Source organism: Apaloderma vittatum, unplaced genomic scaffold (assembly GCF_000703405.1).
Source record: "Apaloderma vittatum isolate BGI_N311 unplaced genomic scaffold, ASM70340v1 scaffold3743, whole genome shotgun sequence".
Lineage (NCBI taxonomy): Eukaryota > Metazoa > Chordata > Aves > Trogoniformes > Trogonidae > Apaloderma > Apaloderma vittatum.
Window position 1 is genome coordinate 92,082 of NW_009709694.1, and position 21,906 is coordinate 113,987.

The 21,906-nt window shown below is 40.1% G+C and overlaps 1 protein-coding gene across 1 annotated transcript in view; it reads left to right on the forward strand.

Annotated features, from left to right (window-relative positions):
- Window positions 1–21,906, forward strand: part of LOC104272109 (RNA-binding motif, single-stranded-interacting protein 3) — a gene marked incomplete at its 3' end in the record, with an annotated part of 320,963 nt that overhangs the window by 83,934 nt on the left and 215,123 nt on the right. Inside the window, exon 3 of the mRNA XM_009867013.1 lies at window positions 8,073–8,164. Within this exon, the coding sequence (XP_009865315.1) occupies window positions 8,073–8,164 (92 nt within the window). The remainder of the gene's footprint in view (window positions 1–8,072; window positions 8,165–21,906) is intronic.

The window sequence follows — 21,906 nt, forward strand, 5'->3', positions numbered from 1 at the left end:
CTGACATTCTGTGATTCTGTGATTCTATGAGTTCCATACTTAGACTTTTCACGTGAATATTATCATTAATTAGTTGTGCAATTAATAATAACCTGCATTCATATACTCTCTTTAAATCAAAGTAATTGAATGTTCAAATTAAGAATGTGTTGCAAACAGATGTCTAGAAATTGTTTGTTAGTTACCTGCAGTGCTGGTTCTCTCCAGTTTTGTTGTTATAAAGGGGATTCAAATAGTGCAAGAGGCAAAAGAAATCACTGCAGGAACATTATCAAAGTGACAGTTTTGTGCCATATTTCCATATCAAGCTAAAGCAAACAAAAAAATCAGCAGTATATGCATACTTAACAATGTAGGTGTGTCTCTGGGGAGTGATCTGAAATGAAGGGACTATTTTTTCTCTCTCTCATTTAAGACTCTCCATTTCCAATTATTTTGCTAACTATATATTAGCTGTTTTAATTAAAAGGTGATGATTCACCACTTTCTAGCCACTGAGAACATTTTTATAAACTAGAGGTTTAAAAATAGTAATAATGTAGACTATTTTACTATAACTCTGGGCATTTGGAGCTGTAGGAATATTTTAGCACAATTTGAACAATGAAAGGAAAAGCTGTTTTCAGTAATTTTGTGTTCAAGGGTGATTCAACCTCTTTGCTTGCTAACTCTAATTTTCTAAGGCTTATAAGACTTTAATTTGATTCCTTATCTGAGCATAAAACAATGTCTGAAAATTATGTAGTAAATTACTGGATAATAACTTTTTTTGTGGACTACCTGATTTTCATAGTGAATATTACTTTTTAAGAGATGCTCTAAATAAGTACTGGGCAAAAGTGAACTTTTAATCTCAAATTGACTTAAGTTCTCATAAAATCCAACCGATTTCATCTAAGTACGAAGCACAGATGTCTCACCAATTGTGATATATTTGCTCTAATTATGTATATATATTAGTATTCATATTAAAACTTTATGCTAATATCTTCAAATGTATACAGATATGTATGAAGCTGACATCAAAAAGATATCTATGATAAATATATTTCATTTCATGCTTTCACAATTCAGCAAGTAATTTTGACTGCTACCTTTTCCCTCAGCTGGTATTCCTCTCCCTCATCACAGCCCCTTTCTCCCAAATTTTCAATTTCTAATCTCTAAGCAATTTTGACAAAAACATTAATGAAAAAAAGCAAGCACTCTCTTAAAATGACTTTATCCTTCTTTTTGTCCAAACAGCCCAAGACCCAACATGTATGATATGCTCAGTCTTATCTATTTTGGATTTCAGATCTGATATATTGAATACTGATGGCCAGAAACAAGGACTGGGAACTTTCTTAAATTAAAAAGATATTGTCCTGAATCATGGAATCATAGAATATCAGGTTGGAAGGGATCATCTGGTCCAACCTTTCCTGGGAAAAGCACAGCTTAGACAAGATGGCCCAGTGTGAATCTTGAAAGGGTCTGACGTTGGTGAACTCAACACTTCCCTGAGAAGTTTATTCTAGTGGCTGAAGTTTATTCCAGTTGTCCTTGTGAAAATTTCTCCTCTTGTGTCTAATCGGAATCGCCCCAGGACTAAATGGTTACCATTACCCTTTTCCGTGTGGCTCCTTTTAAATACTGGAAAGTGGTGATAAGGTCTCCCCCAAGCTTTCTTCTCTCAAGGATGAACAAACCCAGTTCTTTTATCCTTTCCTCATATGAAGGTATCATGGTGGGAAGCAGAGTTCCAAGTGGTCTGGTACATCAGACTTAGAAAAACAGGTTTAGGTGTAACAGAACTGTAATTACACATAAGCAAATTTGGGGTTATTTTTAAAAAGAAAATTCTCCACTATTATGTAATTTTATGCAAAATTTACAGAAGTGTTATCTTGCAAAAAAAAAGTCATTTTGCCAAAGTCAAGCTCTCTGAGGCGGAAAAATGGCAGAGCTGGAGTCCCTCCTTTGCTGCGGCTTCCCTTGAACTCCCACGTCGGCCGCTAGTACAGAGGGACCTGCAGGATGGAAGGTTGCGTGGGGTGGCTGTCAGTCAGCATCTGTCAGGCTGGTTATGTTCTCCTGTGGATGCAAAGATGTTAGCTTACAGACACAAAGCAGTAAAACTTTTGATGAAATGAATTTGTTAACATCAGTGGAACAAGAATCTCTCTTCAGTATGTGTGGGCTCCTCATCAGTATATTTAGGTATTTAGGTACGTTGTGGGTTTTTTTTAAATAACAAGATTAGTTACCAGGCACATTAATTGAATTATCATACATACTCCATGCCAGTCCCCTGGCTGGGTGCATCAGCCGTCTGATCTCCCGTCTGCGTGTGCCTGTGTGCGTGGCAGCGGGGGGAGTTGGCAGATGCAGAGCACTAGTTAACTTGAATTCAAGTGATTTAAAGCAGCACGTGGGCAGAGGTCAGGCATGGCGTTTGGCCTGGTGGCAGGGTGAAGCCGAGAGCTCACCAGCCCCAGCTTATCCTCCCTCGTTCGTCATGACTGTTCCTTTCTCAGCGCCCTGCTGGAGGCTGCTGCCTTTGCAGAGCTCTGGCCCAGCAGTGTGCCAAGGCGCCCCACTCCTCACTTCTGGGAAGGCACGCTTCTCCTGCTCTTTGATTTTTCTTCTTTATTTTCACCTGGATCAGTCCGGATGGAGCTGGGATGGATGCAGAGCTGTGGCTGGCTGTGTGCTGCCCATTCACACCCCTCAGTCGTGGTGGAGCCATGGGTACTGTGAGGACCTGGGGGGTGCAGCCAGGGCAGGAAGGGGGGCAGAGCTGGGCCAGTGCAGATGAGTTCAGCAGCCGTGAAAACTCCTTTTCTGATGGTGTGAGCAGTGACGTCTGCCCACAGAGAGGCTTCCACGCAAAAAAGTGCCGTGGTGTGCTAGCTGCGAGTTACTAATTGAGGGACGAAGCTTCCAGGATACCCTGAAACCTGTGTTCCTCTTCGCTTCCAGTAACTGATGCTGCTGTCAGCAGTGGCAGAGGAGCTGCCTCCGTTCTCCCAAAAGGCAGCCAGGCCCTTGCTCCCCTCACTACGCGAATGGAGCTACCCAGAGGTGGCCAGTGAAGGCCATGTGTGCCAGTGGGAACTCGCCTTTGCTGCGTGCCACTGCTCCAGTACTTTGCAATAATTGTGGGAACCACAAGTGGCAGGCAGTCCCTTAAATTATTTGGCATTACCCTTAAGTACCTGATCAGTCAGGGCAATTCAGAGTTTGAAGTCTAAGAGCTCTACACACCTGCAATTACTTAAATCCACAAAATTGCACCCAGAGGTATTTGCAGGCACAAAATTGTTGGCATAAAATTAGAGGCCATTTCCTAAAACCTGTGCCTAAATTTTGATGATATACTATATGAGGGATTGTTATTTTGAAATGGATTTGCAGAAAGCAATTGAAAATCTCCAGGCATCCCATCTGTGTTTAAAGTAACAACAATAACAAAACTTTAAATTAGCATAGGAGATTTAAGACATTTCAGGAAAACATTGATTAAATCTGCCAATGAAATGAATGTGTTTGGCGAGTGACCTAATTAGTGTATACTTGGTTCTTTTTCACTGCACTGCTTACCACTAATTGCTGTTCTGCTGGTCTTCTCCTGACAAGTAAGAAAAAACAAGGATGAGGGATTTGTTGAGGAAATAGTGACATTCAGTTTTAATTCATCTGAACCTGCTGCCAAGCTTAATTATGGAACTGAGAAACTGAGACCGGGAGGCCCCCAGCCGTTTAGGTTATAGGAGACGGAGATGTTTAATGTCTGCCAGTGTATTTGGGTAGCACTTATTGCAGCTAGCTGTAAAGTTGTGCTTGCTGATGCTTAGCTATTCTCTTCCCCCCACAGGTACAAAAACACTGGTTTTGTTCCGTAAATTTAATTATTTAGCTCTAATGGCGTCAGGCTGACACAAAATTACAGGCATTTTATTTCTTAACGGAAAGATTTAACAATTAATCTAGATAGTCTTATCATGGGTTTTCGTGTGTGTGTATTTGCATGTACAAACTACTAATATGTCATTCTACAAAAAAACCTCCGGATCTTGGAATACTTGTAGCATTGGAATGCCCAAGTCACGCTTGAGCTGAGGGGCTCAGGTTAGTGACATATTCAATTCCCATCTCTCGAACCAGCAGGCGATAATGCAGCTCTCCTTATTTGCATTTGGAGCTCCTAAAGGAAAAGGGCAGGATGCTTCATGAAAAAGGGGAAATAGTTTTGGTTTTGGTTTCCTGTGGTGGCGATGGATTCTTGCCAGCAGAGTCTGAAGGTTCCAGGTGTAGAATCCAAGTGCATTTTTCGTGATGTTCTGCACAAAAACTGGGAGGGGGAAGCATAATCCATTGACCAAAATGTTTACGAGGCAGAGCACACACAAAAAAAAGAAGGAAAAAACCAAAAAGAAGCTGTGGAATTTGAGGCTAGCAGAGGGTGGGGCTGGTGGGGCTTGCACTTGTTTTTTAAAAGAGGATAATAAAATGCAGACATTTTCTAAAAGCAGCAGCGTCCGATTGGCAGGCCCTGCATCTTAATACTTCCTGGGATATGCTTCCAGCCAGCTGCCTTTTCCCCGGAGGAGCCAGGGAATAGTTACTGGAGCAGGGATGGGTGCCTGAGCAGCCAAACCCGCCGGTGCTGCACCTGCCAGGGCTGGCCACGGCAGGCCGGACCGGCTCTGCCCGCGGGGCCAGAGGGGAGCACAGCTTGGGCAGGGGGGAAGGATTCTCAGCACAGGCGGTTTGGGGATTCATTTACGCTGTAGGGAGTGCTGGGGGTGAAGTTCTGAGAACCAGCTTTGGCTTCTGTGGGGACTAAAATTTGATCTACCCTGAAAAGTGTATAACGCAAACCAAAAAAAAAACCAAACCCTCCCAAACAAACAAACAAACAAAATCCTCCAAAATCCGAATGAAAAAAAAGCCAGCACTACTTTGTTAGTTCCCGAGACCCAAAAAATGAAGTGAGATTATAAACAAATGGAATATGTTAGTGTAGGTCAGCTACATAGGCTATAAACATCTACATGGAAGAACATAAACTGTACAAAGAGGCAGCGTGCCTGGTTTTCTGTTATACAGCATTGCAGGGTTCTTGTAAGGATACTTGAATGCTGAAACAGCCTGGGAACTTGGCTTCACTTGTGGCAGATTGATGTGCTTTGGACGAGTTTTCAGCCACGGAGTGATTTTGTCCTGATGTTCTGTGTGTGGTGGAGAGATGTGTTGGAAGGGGGAAGAGCTAGAAAAAGATATTTGGAAGGAAAATGAACTTGAGGGAAGGAGAAAGAGCAGGTTTGCAGCGAGGCTGTGAGTAGTAATACTAGAATGCATAATGGGCAGCTAAAGGTGCAAGGTTTTTTTGTCTCAAGACTTTCAGTGGATCTCCAATATGTTTATATAGCCCCTTGTGCCCATTGAATAACTGTTTACAAGAATATTCATGGGTTTAGATATTATGGACTGATGTTAATTTTCAGCAGTTCTCTGTGTTAGGCGTACCTGACCACTATAATGCAATATCAGAATATTCTTACTCATTACGGCTTATATTTACAGGCAATACTAAATTAGGTGTGAATACTTACTGTGCTGTCTGGAAAATTGTACTAAAACCAATTTTCCTTCTGCTACTACATATAGAAATCCTGCACTGTACACTGATGATAAATATAAAAATCTAACTCTATTATATCTTTTTAATGCCAATATTAAAACTTATTTTTGAGCTTTCACATCCTCTTTTCTGGACATGAACATGGGGAGAAATAAGAATATATGGAGTCTCCTGAGAATAGCACCTTGCTATCATAAAAAATAGTTTGCTCTGTGTTTGATCAAAGCCATTCCGTGACTTCCTGTGGCATTTCAGGTTTCCCACTTGGCAGCTCTGCCTTCTTTCCAGGATCTCTCATCCAGCAAGATGCAAGCTTCATCCACTTCTATCTCCTTCATTCCAGAAGCTCCTCTCCCAATGGGCAAAGCCTTGGAGAAATCCAGGGAGGATTGTAGCATGTTTTTTGGTTCAAAGTGGCATCAGCTTCACTGCTGCTCTGCAGTGAAGAAAGAGCTCGGATAACACTGCAGAGCAGAAAGGCGCTGTACAACAAGCTGATTCAAAAATGGCATGCTCAGTAGCAAGAGAGAAGAAAATGGGTGAATCTGAGCAGGTGAGACACCCCCACCTCCCCAAGTTGATCAAACTCCAGTGCACTTCTTCACCCAGTGTAGAACTGTTACAGGCTTTCCCTCAATTTGTAATAATGCCCTACCAAAAAATTCACACAGAACAAAAAACCCACAAAACTGAGGGAAGAAAAGAACAGAAAGATCTTGTCTTTGTTGTCAAAACAGTGCTTTTCATACTCTTTAAGGCAGCAGTTCCTTTAACAATTGTAACTGTTTCTATTTTCTTACTTCTTTTTCATTTTCGTAAAACTTTGTGAATGAGATTTAAGCCAAGAAAACAAAAAAGTCGATGTGCACGAAATTCTTTCATCACTGGACTAACCTCTGCGCCAAGTAATGCATACGTAGCAAGATAATGATAAAGAAATGCTTGTAACTTGGGGGACAAGGTAGTCACAAGCACACACTCTTATACCTAGATTTGCTGCAGAGAGGAAGGCAATAAGGTCTCCCAGGAGCAGGAAGAAAGGCTGGCAAAAGAAATAAGAACGGAAATGACAGGAAAGCGTATCAGTGGTTGCCTCCTGTATGATGTGTATTGACCTAGTAAATGGAGATGTCTGCAAAGGAGCTGCTCTGCTAGAAATATGCTTGTGCTAATATTATTAGAGCTTTCAGGCAGTTTGGTTTCGTACATATGGCTTCCCAGGGAGATGCCAGAGAGGTGGCCCCTCCCCACAGCTTGTCTGAGCAGCACGTGCCTACCTGCGCTGTAATTGCCTTAATAAGATGTAGGCTGGGGTTTTCCCTGGATGGATTGCGAAATGTATGCCGCTGCCTCAATAGGTGCTTGGCGAAATTTTTAAGTCCTCCCAACTGTTGAAATCTTCATGAGCAAGACATTTGAATGCTGTGGAAGATGAGAGATAGCTCAGTGCTGTGAAAAGTCTGTTCCTTGTCCTCTTTGCCCTCCTGTGTATGTTTAAGAAAATAAAAATACTGCTAGAGTTGTTAATAACCAGTAGGGGCTCAACAGCGCCGGTCTATGCTTGAGTATACCAGTCTTACTGCTTAAAGGAAATAAAAATGGAGAGGGAAGAAGAGAAGATAGGAAGCATCTGGCTGATAAATAAACTAAACTAATGCAAATACTGTTGGTAGGAAAGCCACTTAAAAGCAAATGACTATCCCTTGCCAATCTCTAAGATCTAACCTCACTAAGCTGCTGTTCAGATGATACCCTGAAGCAGTTCCTGATAGGGACCTGGCCCTTGTTCCAGCAGAGAGTGGCCAGATGAAAGGGATGTGGTTTAACAAGGCTTCGACTTTATTATCTCACCATCTTCTAGAGCTCTCTGGCAGTCACTTGCAGAGCACAGGTTCTGATTTCTCCCTAATTGCTCCCACCTGCTGGAAGACCGCGCTGTTGCCCCTACACAGAGGGCCCCAGTCTGCTGCAGAGACCCTCCACTCTCCTCTTCTGAAGCTTGACCCTGGTATGGATTGAAGGGACAGGCAAAGGGGGGTATTTTCTCATAAAACTAGTCACTGCAAGCTGTAGCTTTGTAACCCAAGGAGGGCCAGTATTGCTGCCTTTTCTTATGGAAGAGATGGGGCAGGACTCCAGAGCCCCACAAGTGTGCGCTCTCCTGTTCCCATGGACTTTCTGTCTGTTAGGACAGGCAAAGAGCTGCCTTCTCTGCCCCTCTGCTCCATATCTTCCTGCACTTTGAATCAGGTCATTGCATTTCCTAGGTTCAGGAAGAAAAGTGTGAGAAATACAGGTGTGATGACTGCTGGTGGTGTCTGTAATGCTAGAAGTCTGTGAGAGAATGGAAGGAGTTTCCTTCTTTATAAAAATAAAATCTTTATCTATGCATGTATTAATGGATAATAATGAATATGTCTGCTTATCTGTTTTTTTTTTTCAGGTTACGGTTTTGTAGATTTTGACAGTCCAGCAGCAGCACAGAAAGCAGTAGCATCTCTCAAAGCAAATGGCGTGCAGGCGCAGATGGCAAAGGTAAGAGCAACCATGTTATTACAGGATTATCTGGGCTGTTGGGTTAATTTTCCAAGTTTGTTTTGCTCCTGTTTTTCTTAAGGTGTTAGATTGCTTGTTTCAATGGTTTTTGGATTTTTTTTCATCCTTTGGCTGCAGCACCTTCTTCGTCCTATGGTTTGTTTGTGTTCCTGAGAGCTGTGTCTCATGCAATAGGTTCTACTCCAATGTTCTCTCTCTGCCCCTCTCTCGGGAGAGGCGTGTAAGATGGAGAGCACTGGAGTGGCAGAGTGGTTGGAAAAGCCTCTGTGCTGACTGAAGCGTGAGTTACCTTTTCATCGCCTCAGAGTTGTCTTCATTTGGATCCTTTGCCTTGGAATAGTTCTGCTCTTCTGATATGCCTGGTGGGCTTCTCTGAAACAGTGGTTGACTGATCGTAAGGAAAGTTTGTTTGATCTACCCTGATTTGCCGTCTCCTGTCTTTTTGTTTTGAGGATGTAAATGGAAGTGTAGCAGGTTTCTGAAAGAATAGTTTCTGGAGATTGTCTGGAGGTGACTGGTGTCTGTTGTTCAGAGGGGTGGCAGGAGCTGTGCTGTACATCTGATAGCAAGTGCAGTCAGCTCAGATACTCTGGTCCTGGAATTGTCCTTTGTCCCCAAGCAGAAGAGCTGACACGGAGATGGGGGTTATAATAAATGACCGTCATGTGCTCCGGCTGTTGCCTTTCTGAAGGCATAATCACGTCTCTGGGCTCTAGACTGCATCAGCCAGCAAAAATAGCTGTTGCTTTGTACTTTAAAAAGGCCCTTACTATTGCCTGATTTAGTCTCGGCAGAAGTGATGCCAGGCTCGAATCCCAAACGGTAAAAACAAACAGATAATTACAAAAAAACAGTCAACGTACTTGAAGATTCCTGTTTAAAGAAATGGTGGTGATTTAAACCTTTGTTTTTCAACAACATCATACTAAAACCATTATAATTTTTAACAAAAAGCCTCCCAAAACTTGGTGTTTTTTAAATTTGCCTTGTACTGAATTACAGTCACAGTTCCTTAAAGTAACTAGATGTCATCTGTGTATTTCTGTTGAACAGTGCCCCACAATGCAAGCTATGCTGGTTTATTGGCTCTTAGTTCTTATTGACATGTGGTGATAAAAAATATTTGCTTCGAATGGGTAAAAGATGGCAAGCTGAAGAATGGGAACACCTACTAAGGACTGTGCTGTTTTATTTCTCAGATATACTGCATTTCCTTTTTAAAATACAGGCGTTTTGACACATTAGTCAAGCTGTGAAAAAGAAACCAAAGACAGGAGATATGTTTTGTCTTACTGGTTGATAACAAATAGTCATTTCTGGGGAGGAGTAAATCTCTAACTACATAAATCTGTAATGTTGTAGATTTAAAATCAGAGATTTAAATGTAGGATTGAAAGATAAATCTGAATTTAGTATCCTCATGATTCAGAACAGTAAACTGTTGCAGCACTTGTATGCATCGAAATACCAAAACAGAAGATGACTTAAAATACCATATTTTGGCTTGTCCGGTATTCTGGGGGCTAAAAGCAACATTTGATGCTTTCAGAGTGGGAAGGGCTATACCAGCCACAGAGGTTTGTTTTCTGTGGCAGGAGTAGTTTTTTGCCCTGCGTGATTTTGAGGCAGCTGGTGTGTACACATTTGTTTGCATAAGGCTGACTGTATTTTTATTATTTAGCCATGGTGCCTGGAATCCCACATAGGTTCTTTTTAGTACGCTTGGTAGTTCAAAATAAATATACAACTGACTTTCCTATCTCTGAAAAAAATCAAAAGTATTTAGAAAAATGGGGATTCAAAGGAGTTGAGACAATTTTGCACTGTACCTCACATTGCTGAGAAGGCAGGAGCCTGGGAAAGCAAATCTGTCTGGAGAACCGTGTTAGTTCTTGCACGTGTTGGAAGCCAAGTTGCGTAACGGGACTGAAAGACAGTGTTACCTGCCAGTGTATGAATTAACAGTGAGGGCTTGGAAGGGTTTTGGAGAAAGAGGCAGAAGAAGAGTTTAGCCTCCACTTCTGGAAGCATATCCAAAGCAGTCTAATTAGTGGTGAGTGGCGGCCATCAAATGAAATAAAAAACCAAAAACAGCGTGAAGAAATGACGGAAACCATTTGTGTGCTGTACCTTTAAAAAATGCACTTAAGTGTTCTGTATCTTTTGTTTAGCATTGTAAAGCAGGGAAACTGTAGAGGCTAAGGAGAAAACTGTAACCTGTGTTTACTGAATGTCAAAAAGTTCAGTCGTGAATGTTTTTGAATAAAGGAGAAAGAGGCATCGGCCAGCTTTGGTATGTGCTAGGCTTCTCTAGTAGTGAGAGAAATTGTGCTGAAGTGTCAGTATAGTCTCTGATGTTTTCCTGGAGAGTAATTTTGCTCGGAAAGAGTTGCTCTTTCTCAGTTTTGACACAATATACTTTTTCTTATAGAAATCCAGGAATCTTCTCTGAAAAACAAAAAGCAGAACTGAATCCCTCACCCATGCTGGCTAGCAGAAGTGTCTGGTGGATATTTGAGTAAAATATACTCATTTTATTGATGCTTAAATGTAGCCACCTCCCTCATTTTTATAGCATTTGGACACCTTTTTGGCTGATTTTATTTCAAAGTGCTGCCTCTGGAAAAAGGTTGAGTTCTGGTGGCGTGATGCTCCAAGTCCCATCACTGTTGGAAAGCTTGTTCTGTTGAGGCTAATACACTCCATAATCCTGTGCAAGGAAAAACATCATTAAACATGTTTGAATCTCTCTATTTGTTCTCTTGGATGCTGTTCAGCCTAGTGTAAAGTATTCAGGAGAGGATTTGGCTGAGGGAGAGGAGCAGCAGTATTATGCCTGCAAAGGTAGTGGTGGCAGCTGGAAGGTGAGATCTCATGGGTCCATGGCCTCCCGCCCATGTGAGGTCTGCATGAGGCTCTTGTACATGCATGTGCATTGTCACCTTGCCTCTTTAGCATTTCCCTCGCTCAGGCACGCAAAATGGAAGTTTTTACTGCTGCCACTGTCCTGTGATGAGTGAAGTTTGTCCAGTTGTTAACAGTTTCATTTATTGAGAAGAATTAATGCTATGGAGATGCCGAGTGATAGTTTCTCAGCTGGGCTGGCTTATTTTACTATGTGCTTCCCACTTGCCTTTGGAAATAACTCAGATGTGCAGATTTGTTTGTATGTGTATAGTGCCTGCTTGTCCAGGCTCATAGAGTCCAGGTGATTTCTTGATTTTTGTTACCACTAAAACTAGCACAACTGGTATGCCACTGGATAACCTCACAGGAATTATTGATTTGATTGTCACTTTGTGCTAGGGTCTACACAAACATGACGCAGAAAACACAGTGCTTATGTGCATGGTTTGTATGTCGGTTTGAGTTTTTCCATCTACTCCTTTGCTGCATTTTCTGGAAAAATGTTATAGACAGAACATGGAAAATTAATAAAGAGAATCTTGGTAGTATGGGAGTTGACTCAGACAAGTGGGCAAGGAAGCTAGTACACATGAAAAGCGTATCGATGCTCTAATAAAATCTGTAGCCACATCTATTCTTTTTGCAATATTCCATCACCCAAAAAGGCATATTCACGAGGAAACTTCTTAATCTGATTTATATGTAAACTTTTAATGATGAGGAGTCTAAATCACCTGAAGAATCAATAGAAGTCTGTTTTCTAAATAAATTTGAGTGTCTGAACTTGTGTCAGCCTGAAGTTGGTGGACTGTGCAATCAGTTTATACTTTCACAGATGTTTCGGGGTCCTCCCTATCGTCTTTCATTTCCACTTCTAGAGTGCTGTAAGATTGTGTAAAGTAGAAGTTCAGGCAAAGGTGGATTCTTACAGAGAGTACATAAGAGCTTCATTAATATCTAACAGCCCATCAAGAGTGCTGACATTCACAGAGAAGGTGTTCTCAATCCTGCTGCTATTCCAAGTGCATTTATAAGGATTAAAAAAATGTATTTGATGATGCACATCTTTTCTGCATTTTCCTTTTGTTTGTATAGTGCATTTAGACATCCTCAGCACCTGTGTGAGAAACAAGGGCATTGAAGGAATGTTTAGTTAGCGTTGGCAGTTGACTAAGTCCAAGGAACTTTTCCCAACTACTCTGCTGCGGTAATTGCCATCCAGAGGGTACATTGAAGGAGCTGGTTCTGAAAAGGACTGTGCGTCTGATAGGCTCTGATATGTTTTTCTCAACAGGGAAATTACAGAGTGTGATTTTGCTTCTTGCATGATGTGTTTCTCATCTCTCCATCATGCAGAATCTTAAATACAAGAAGTAATCACCATCTAGGTGAAACATAAAAGAGAGCTGTTTGCCACAGAACAGAGCCAAGCAGATGAGCTTCTGGAGAAGACAGAGGGAGACAGGTTTTCTCTAAGGACCAAAGAAAAGAAAATCCCATGAAAGAATCTTATTTATTTTCCAGACTTTTGCATAGGTTTCAGGAATTGCTGTGATATGAGTCAGCTGGCCAAATAAATCCATTCTGCCTGCTCATTTTTCAGCTTCATTTTTCCCTTTTTTTGTAAATTACTTCCCTTTTTTCTCTGTCATATACCCATACTCGAAAGGGCTGTTCCTTAAAATGGAAAATACAGAAAATGGAAAGACTCTTCTTCCTAATATTATTTTAAATCTAGATTTTTTTAAATGGAAAAATTTTAATTCTCTGTATGCAATTTTAAAAGTCCATGAAAATTTTTAATAAAAATATAATCTTGACAAAATATGAATTAAGGACTGAACACCTGGTACATTGAACCCTCAAGTGTTGGGTTTTTTTGTTTGTGATTGAAATGCCTGCCAATTTAAGCCAGCCAAACTTCAGGATACTGATTGCTTGCATTTCTGGACAATATTTGTGGATAATAGCCGTGCTGACTGAGTTAACTTTCCTTTTGATACCAAAGCAGGATGCTAGGATTTTTATAGTTTGGTATTGAAGTTGTCTGGCTTCATTTTATTCTCATTCTTTAATTATCTGATCTGATCCCACCCCCTACCCTCCCACCCAGCAAACTCTTCTATGAAGTCAAATATTTGATTTGGCTCTATGAAAGATTCTGTTCGTTCACTGCTAGAGCAGGAGCTGGTGACTCTGGAAACCCCAGCGTGCTCAGCAATGTAAAGGAAGCTGAGAACTGTGCTGTGCTGACGCTGGCCACCTTCCACATCGTTTCCGAACGAATTGCACAGCCAGGCGTGGGCTGTCGCTTCACCAGTTGTCAGAGATGTTTGACACGACTGAGTGTATGTGTGTGGAGTACTCTGCAGTGAACGTTTCTCTTATCTTCCTAAAATATTAACTATCTCTCCCTGTGTTTATGCACAGTATGTACCAACTGACCAATATTGACCTCATTCTGCAACAAACCTGGATTAAATGACAATGAAAAATTATAGATTGGAGGAAGTGAAAGGCGACTTGGTTTAGGCTGGGAAATTACAGGTGCTGGTGTCTCTCTCCTTTGATTCCTTTTACCAAGTCAACCATACCAAAGGTGTCCTGAAGAAGCAAGAACCACAGGCCTCGAATTTCATGTAGTGCCACTTATGAAAGCCATGTCCTCCTCCTCATCCCCTCTCATCTGCTTACTTGTGTTGTTATTTTTCCTAAAGTATCTTTCACTCTTTTAATGAGAAATCATAGTTTCCCAGCTGCAGCTGGCCCTTAAGTGTAGCTTCCTTAAAGGATAATGATTGACAGTGTAAAAGCGTTAAAGAGATGGTAACGTATTTATTTGTATCAGATTTTATCACAAAAATCCTTAGAAAGGTGTGCCTTTCCAAACTTGGAAGTTTTTTCCCGATGAAGCACTGCTTAAATTCCAGATTCAACTCAAAGATGCACTATAGGAAAGTGCTAACTTTGGATTTCAGAAGATTTGCACTACCAGATGACTGTGTCTTAGAAGCTTCCTAGACAATCCAGATGGATTGGGGTGATAGTGAAGATACATGACATTAATGAAAGGACTTCATAGAGTCATCTAGCCTGGAAAAATTCGTGCTTCTACCTGAGAACTACATGGTAACCAATATGAAATGAGCTTATGATCCTGTTCCTGCTTTAAGGTGCATGTTCACAAGCCAGTAGAGAATGCATTAGCTGCAGCCATTCTTGAAAGAAGAACATCAAGTAATCCTGGGGGATTAAAATACAGCTGTTGTTTCACACTTGTCTGTATTGCTCCTAGAAACATACAGGTCAGTAAGAAGGGGGGATTGCCTCAGCAGTGCTGGTACCACACCTGCCAAATTTGTACACAAAAAATTTCTTTGGGGTTTTCAGAAGTGCTTAACTTAGCATAATTCTACTCTCTTGAAGTAAATGGGACTTTACTGTTTGTTAATGGAGAGGAATTAGGTCAGTGCTATGTTTCTTTGTTCCCAAAAATCTTAGCTCAGCACCTTTCTTAACCACTAAGTTAGCTTAGAAAATCTTACAGCACATACAATCATGTTTATTCTCCAGCTATCACCTCAAATAGACCTTGCCATGGTATTTTACTTCCCTTTTCAAGTGGTGCTTTAGTTTTTTAGATTGATTTGTTTTTTTCATACTGTAACTTCATCTAAGATTAAAACATTCCCCTGCCTTTGAAAATTGCAATGTAAATAATCAGTAAATATGTCCACCTCCATGCTACTAATGCCCTGCACCACAGAACAGATGCTGATAAGTGAAAGATATAGCCAACTTTTTAGTCTGGAGAGTGGTGGAATTACTGGGTTCTTTTCGGGTTATGAACTTCAGCCAAACAAGAATTGGCCTTTTTTCATAAATACACATTGTTCTTGACTTTCCTCTGACTTGGAACACATTTGAATTGGTAATAATACAGCTGAAAGCCACAGAGCTTTGGCAATTTAAGCCGGAGAGAATAATGGGGCTCCCTATCTTTAGCACTCACATAGCTATACATCTTGGAAGCTCTTACACACTCTTTGCAAACCCTTTATGTTTGCAGAACAGGAAATCTGAGTCCTGAAAATGACTTAAACACTGGAGTCAGATTAATTTTTTTTTCCCCTTCATACTCAGGAAACTCCAAATGCCCCACAGAGGAGTTATCCAACCACAATTATGCAGCTTGGGAATCTGCAGCTCAGATTGAGAGAAACTGTGTTCTAAATTCAGTAAGCGCATATTTACTCACCAGGAAAAACCCAGTGCACTCCAAAATAATTAAAAACATGTGGTTTGAGAAAATGTTACTGTGGTAGAAAATGGACGTAGCTTTTCTTTCAGTGACATGTCATTTAATCGTGTTTTTCTGTAGCTCAGCATGAGGACAATGCATTTGTATGGTGAGAAACAAAAAATCAGTTTATCTAGTATGCTTCCTTGGGAGGAGGAAGAGGAAATGATTCACATGACCACCAGCGGGAGGATATGTACATGCTTTTTGGGATACCATTTAGTTGGGACTGAGACACAGATTCAGTGAAGCAGTACGATTTGTGTGAAAATGGGGACACTTTCAGATTATTTTGTTTGATTTGGAAAGCAGGTGTGCAAACTTTGGTAGCATTTCTTCTGAGGTGATGTGAGTGCCTGTGTAACAGCTCATCAGCCTGGAAATACACAGGTGCATATTCTGCCAGTAAACACAAATCTACTGGTAATATGCATAGATATTCCCTGTGCACATATGCATCCCCCTCTGAATATCTAAATGTTACTATACTAGTGAATACTCTGCTTGTTATTTTCTTAAGAAGTGTCTCCCATTCAGCTGTTATGTCTGAGTGATTTGGCTGTAATCTAAAGAAATTTAGGTTTAGATGCAATTTTGTTCACTAATGAATGATAATTTTTGTCACTGGAAAAAAAACCCTCTATTTTTCCAAAGTATAAAATTATCAGATTAGGCTCTTATCATGATAAGCGCAACATATCATGAGTCATGATGGCAGCTCACTGGATTTTTCAGCCCTTTGACTTTATGTAGTTGTGCTTAGAAAAAGAGGTTATGGTAATATGAAGGGTAGCATTCTATCTGCAGCCATGTTAAACTAATTTGGAGGAGATCAAAAGAAATGTAAATGATATAAGAATGTAAAACTGGCCATAACAGGCCATAACAAAGGTCCCCGTGACATCAGGTGCTCTTTCTGATAGCGCACTATAGCACTTGGCAACAGAATATAGGAATCAGGCAAGCGTCTGAAGATACTTCCCCAGAGTACTCTCCTAGCCTCCAGCAATTTGCAATTTGGGGTCTCCTGGACTTGTACTGAGTAGCCTCCCCACCCCCAAATAAAGAATTTATCCTGCCTTTTTTGCATTTAAAATTTTGACAGCACAGCTTCCAGCCATGAAAAAGTCTTAAGTTTAACTGTATATTCTTCAAAGAACCATCTCCTTTGCTTTCTCTGAACCTGCAATGTTAATTTCAGTGCTTGCTTGCTAATTCTCATGTTGGAAGAGACAGAAGGCTCTTGTTCCCTATGAAGCTTTTTCATACCACTTATAATTTTATAAAATACAATCATAGTTTCCCACAATCCCTGTTCTTTTTCCACTTTCTTAAAAGATGTGCTGGCATTTGTATGTGTAAATGAGGATGTGGTTCTTAGAAGCAAGGAGCACTCACTAAGTAATGAACATGAAGCACAATAAAGTGTTTTTGTAATATGAGAGCACATGGGAAGCTTAGAAGGTCATTTTATATCAATATGCTGGGCATGAGGTAAGTATTGCTAATGTGTAGTGCTGCAGCCTGGGAAAGGGGAAAATGGACACACAAAGGAATGGCTGGCATCAGGAATTTCGTAAGGTGGTCTTCATTTTGTACAAGGATAAATGCCCATATCTGATTAAACCTAGGAAGATCATTTTTTAAAAAATAAAAACTGTCAACTTTAGAAAAATATGCACCAGAAATAATTGAAGTGTTATGAAAATGTAACATAACTGTTCCTTTAAAACAGCAAGGGAAGGAGATGCCCCCCCAAGTAAAAGGACATATTTCCAATTTTGTGCCAGAAGGAAATATACTCCCAAAAGCCCCCACATCTGTGTATAAATGCAATGTATTGTATTTATGCCTGCCTTAAAGTCTGGGGTTGTTTAATCTCTGCTTTACTTAAAACTTAGATCAAATTACTGTTGAACAATACCTGAAACTAAGGCCACTGGTGGATCCCTGTCTGCCCAGCTCTGGGAGCAGGCTTGAGGGCATTACCTTTGCCAGAGGCTACCGCAGGGCACCTCTGCATTCAAGCTTGCACTCGCTGCTCAGGCGTGACGTTACCAGCAGCGCTGCAGCACGTGCTTTCGGATCTGAAAAGGGGAAAAGAGCAGATCTCAGGCTGTGCAGGTGAATCCTTATTTAGGAAGGATATATATTAATGCTGTTCTGTTTTCCCTAGTACTCACAGAGGAAAATGACCCTTTTATGAGCCGTAGTCCAAAATGGTGGACACATGGGAAAACCTAGGGACCCTAAATTGCCAGGTTCTCTAGCTATGTAGACAGGAAGCTTTGTCTGATTCCCAGAAAACCTGTATAAAGATATGTCATGGGGACCCCTGGGAAGTTTACATCTACCAAGGACACCCCTTGCACTGCATTAATGGAGATACAACAGTTATTTCATGTACTGTGCCTCATACATTTCTGGTCTTGAAAACCGTGGAAAACAATGAAAACTTTGCTGACAGCAGCTGTAAAGGTATTTTTTGTAGTTGGAAAAGATGGACCTCCCCTGGGTGAACAGAGAATTAGAATGGATATAATATTTGATAGGAGGTATGTTTTCCCCATGTTAGAATGGATATAACTTTACTTGCCTGGGTGCCAGTAAATAACAAAGCAGGTTATAATTACCGCTCATCAGTCGTCTGCAAACTTGTTATTTTTATCAAGATTCAAAAAGGAAAACAAATAATGAGGAAAGGGAGTATGTCAGAAAATCTTAGAGGTGGGATAGTTAAGGCTTGGTGCTGGCTTGACTTTGTGTTCTTCAGAACAAGTGGACATATCTTTCTGAGAGTTGTCACTGCAGTCCATGCCTCAGACTTAATTTCTTCATGAAGTTAAATCATTCTTGGTTCTTAAATGCAGCTGACAGACAGGTAAAGAAAGAGAAGATGCATTGAAGAAAGGTTTCCCCATCTTCAAGGGTATATTTGCCACTATCTCAGTTAACAGAAGATGCCTCAGTGCAATATTGCAGTTCTGTCTCTCCGTATAGGGACATACGGGGTTTGACTATGTGCATGCCTAGCTGATAAGTATTCTAGTAACTATATTTATATAAATGAATGCACATATTTACAGATGATAATTTAGAAATATTCTTGAGAAAATTTTATAATATGATGCAATTCTCATGAGTAGCAAAAAGTATTACAGTGGTATTTTTATAGTATGTATTGCTGGAGTGTGGCTATTTACTGGTAATTCTTCTAAGCACTGGGAATATATTGCTCTGCGTTTTTTAGGAATGTGCTGTAGAAATAGGAAGGAAATTGGAGGTAAATTAAATCTTGGACACATTCAGCCAGTTTTTTTCCATCTGTCAGCAAAAGCTAGTAAAAACCAAAACAACAACAAAATTGTAAAGTCTGAGATGAGATTTAGTGACTTACTCGCTGTTTAGCTGTACCTATGGCTTGAAGTAGAGCAATATAGCCTCAGGGTTTCCTAGATATTTCCATAACTTATTTGTCCATTTTGCATAAAAGGTTATGATCCCACTATTTATCTAAATGTTTTCCTAGTCACCTATTCAAATTATAGCTTGTTACGGAAAACCAGGACTATCATTTGTACAGCTGTGTTGCTTTATTACAGCGATGCAGCATAAAGCAGCATGTGGAGCCAGTGAAGGGAGGAGCTTTGCAGTGCCGTAGCTTACAAAAATTCTTTTCCCTTGCTTAGAAACTGTTATCAGTGCAAGATCACCACTGCTAATCACGTGGCCTAGTTCCCCTCAGGTTGCCTTTTTACTGTGCAGAACATTTAATAAAGGAGCTAGAACCTATCCAAAGCAGGTAGAAATCTGTGTGTAACTGGATCACAGGGGTCTCACTGCCTTGTCCTCTCTCCTGGAGCTGCTGAGCCTATGGTAATGGCAATGTTTCCCTTTCAGAATAAAAGTACCATTACCTAAAATACGTAATGTCTCTCTTTTTGTATGATCAAGCTTCATATTCATCTCGAACTTAGACTTTCTATGCTAAAAAGGAGTGTTGGATGCAGACCCTGCTTTGCTTTGCTTGAAGTTCAAGTAGTTTCATCTTGCGTGATTGCACTATTGCATCCTATTCACTTCTTTTGAGTATATAAGTAATTTCCAGATTGGCTTATGGGAGTACATTGAAGAGACTGGACATTTTATGTCAGTTAGCGATTAGATTAGTTATCAGAGTACCTCTCCGCACTCCTCTAAGTGACTATTGTACTGGCTCTCTTTGATCTCAAGACATCTGGGAAACCTGGTGCAGGCTTATCTAAAAGGCATGGTCTGACAAAGTAGCAACTTAGGCACTTTGCTCCTGGGAACATCATCTAGTACTTTATCTTTTATACTGTATTTTACTAAAGGTTTCTCCATTTCTTTGGTGAGAGGTCTTTTGAATTTGTAGTGAATTTGTAGTGAGACCTGATACACTTTATACTGTGATGAAAGCCTCTCACAAAACACAGCCCTCAAGTTACCTGGTCTGAATAGTCCACAGAGCAGGTCAAGCATTGAACAATACCTGTAAATACTGTTTATTGCCTGTTTGCTGGTATTTTTTGAGAACCCCTTATGTGTCAGTCTTTTACTTAATATTTTGGAAATTTTTTATGGTGATACTTGGCCTTCTGTAATGTCCCCCTTTGTTCCCATGTGAGTCTTTTCCACCTGTGTTGATCCACATGAAGCGTTCATAAAGCACAATGAGAGCCCATTTGCATCCTTCCTCTTCCTCTTGTAAATATACCATGTTCTTTTTAGAACAACAACTTTCTGTTGCAATTGCCTGAATTTTGGATCTGAACTGGCTGGATGTTGCACAAGGCAGGCAGAGTCTCTCTCCTAGGAGAGACCAATTCTTCTTATGATGTTCTACTGATCAATAGCCCTTTTCTATGACTTTTCTACTTGCAATCCATCTTTCTTGAATGAGACTGAGCAGAGCTTTCTGCTTTTTTTCAGAGAGGGTCTTTGCAGCGCTGTAGTACCATCACTCAGTTGGCAGTACCTTGACTATTATGTGTGTTTTAGTACTTTTTAGTCAATTGATGAGCACCCTAGAGTTTGCAGCAGAAACTCTTATTTTACCAATTTATAAACTGCATTATTTTGCATGCTGAGCTCTTAAGTTTCATTTGGTCTCTTAAAGTTAAATCTCTAAATGCTTTACCAGGCTTAGAGTCACATGCAGATGTTATATTTTAAGTATAAGTTTTAAAATGACCCTCCAAGTGTTTGCAAGTGTTTCCAGCTAAAGTTCTGTTCTTCAGCCTGTCTTTAGTGATTATATCAACTAGTTGGCTGTTGTTTAACACCATAAATGTGATGGGTCAGTATCCAGAGTTATGCTAGGCAAATCTTGCCCAGTTTCCTAAAGCTTCATTTCTAGATATGCATAATTCCAAAAATATAGTAAGCTGAGTAGGAAATATAGAAGGTAAGTTAAATTTATGTGTTTCTAAACTGTAAATGCTTTCTAAAATACTATATTTCACAAAGAAAAGTGGTAATGAGAAAATACCAGTAGAGGGTAGATGAGTTTCTCACATATTAAATCTTGATATTTTTACTCTAAGGAACATTTACTTCAATCACAATGAAATCTCACATGTTTTAAGAAATGAGGATTAGGTTCCATGGTGTTGGCAGGTTTTTATTACATTTAATATTATTTAACACCCCCCCCCCAACTTACACCCACAACTTTGTATTATCTATGCAGGTACTTCACTGCTAAAAAGTTATAACATGAATATAGAATGGTGAGAAATACAGGCCTGAGTTATAGATCTATAAGAAGCAAATGGGTATTTTACTACTATGTTTTTGGTTGATTGTGGTTGATTTTTTTTTTGTAGAATTACTGTTCACATAAATATGTAGACAAAAAACCTTGAATTGTGCAGTTCAGATTGTCACTCAAGGGATGCACTCTTGAGATATATTTGTATCTAATATTTATTTTAAACAACTATGAAATCTTGCTACCCCAATGTAAATATCCAGATAACAGATACACATATAAATATTTTCAGGGAATCAGCTTCAGTTGTTTTAAAACAGGACTTGATTTTCATGAGCAAGTGCTCAAATCTGGAAGTTTGGATGATTTAGATAACCCTCAGCCTTGTTGGTACTGCCACTTCTTATCATGTTTTAAAACAAAATTGCTCTGAGTTACATAGCAGTGATTTGTGGTTCTCATGTTTGCTGGTTTAGTTTACAGACCTATATTTTGGACCCAAAGTTAATAAATGCGTTCAGTGTGCAATACTGGAATACAGAGTCTTCTGTTAGGAACATGTGCTGGATTGTTTCAAGATTGTGGCATCCTGCTTCCCTAGCTGATATTCCATGTTATGATATTCCATGCTATGTAAAATACTTTGCTACGTCATCTATTCTTATTGTCTTCTTTGGCAGCAGAAATTGAATATATTAGGGTTTTATGTTCAATAAATGATCTCTGATTTTTTTCATTTTACTTAATCCTATTATCTCTTGTCCTTAATTTTTGTTTGTT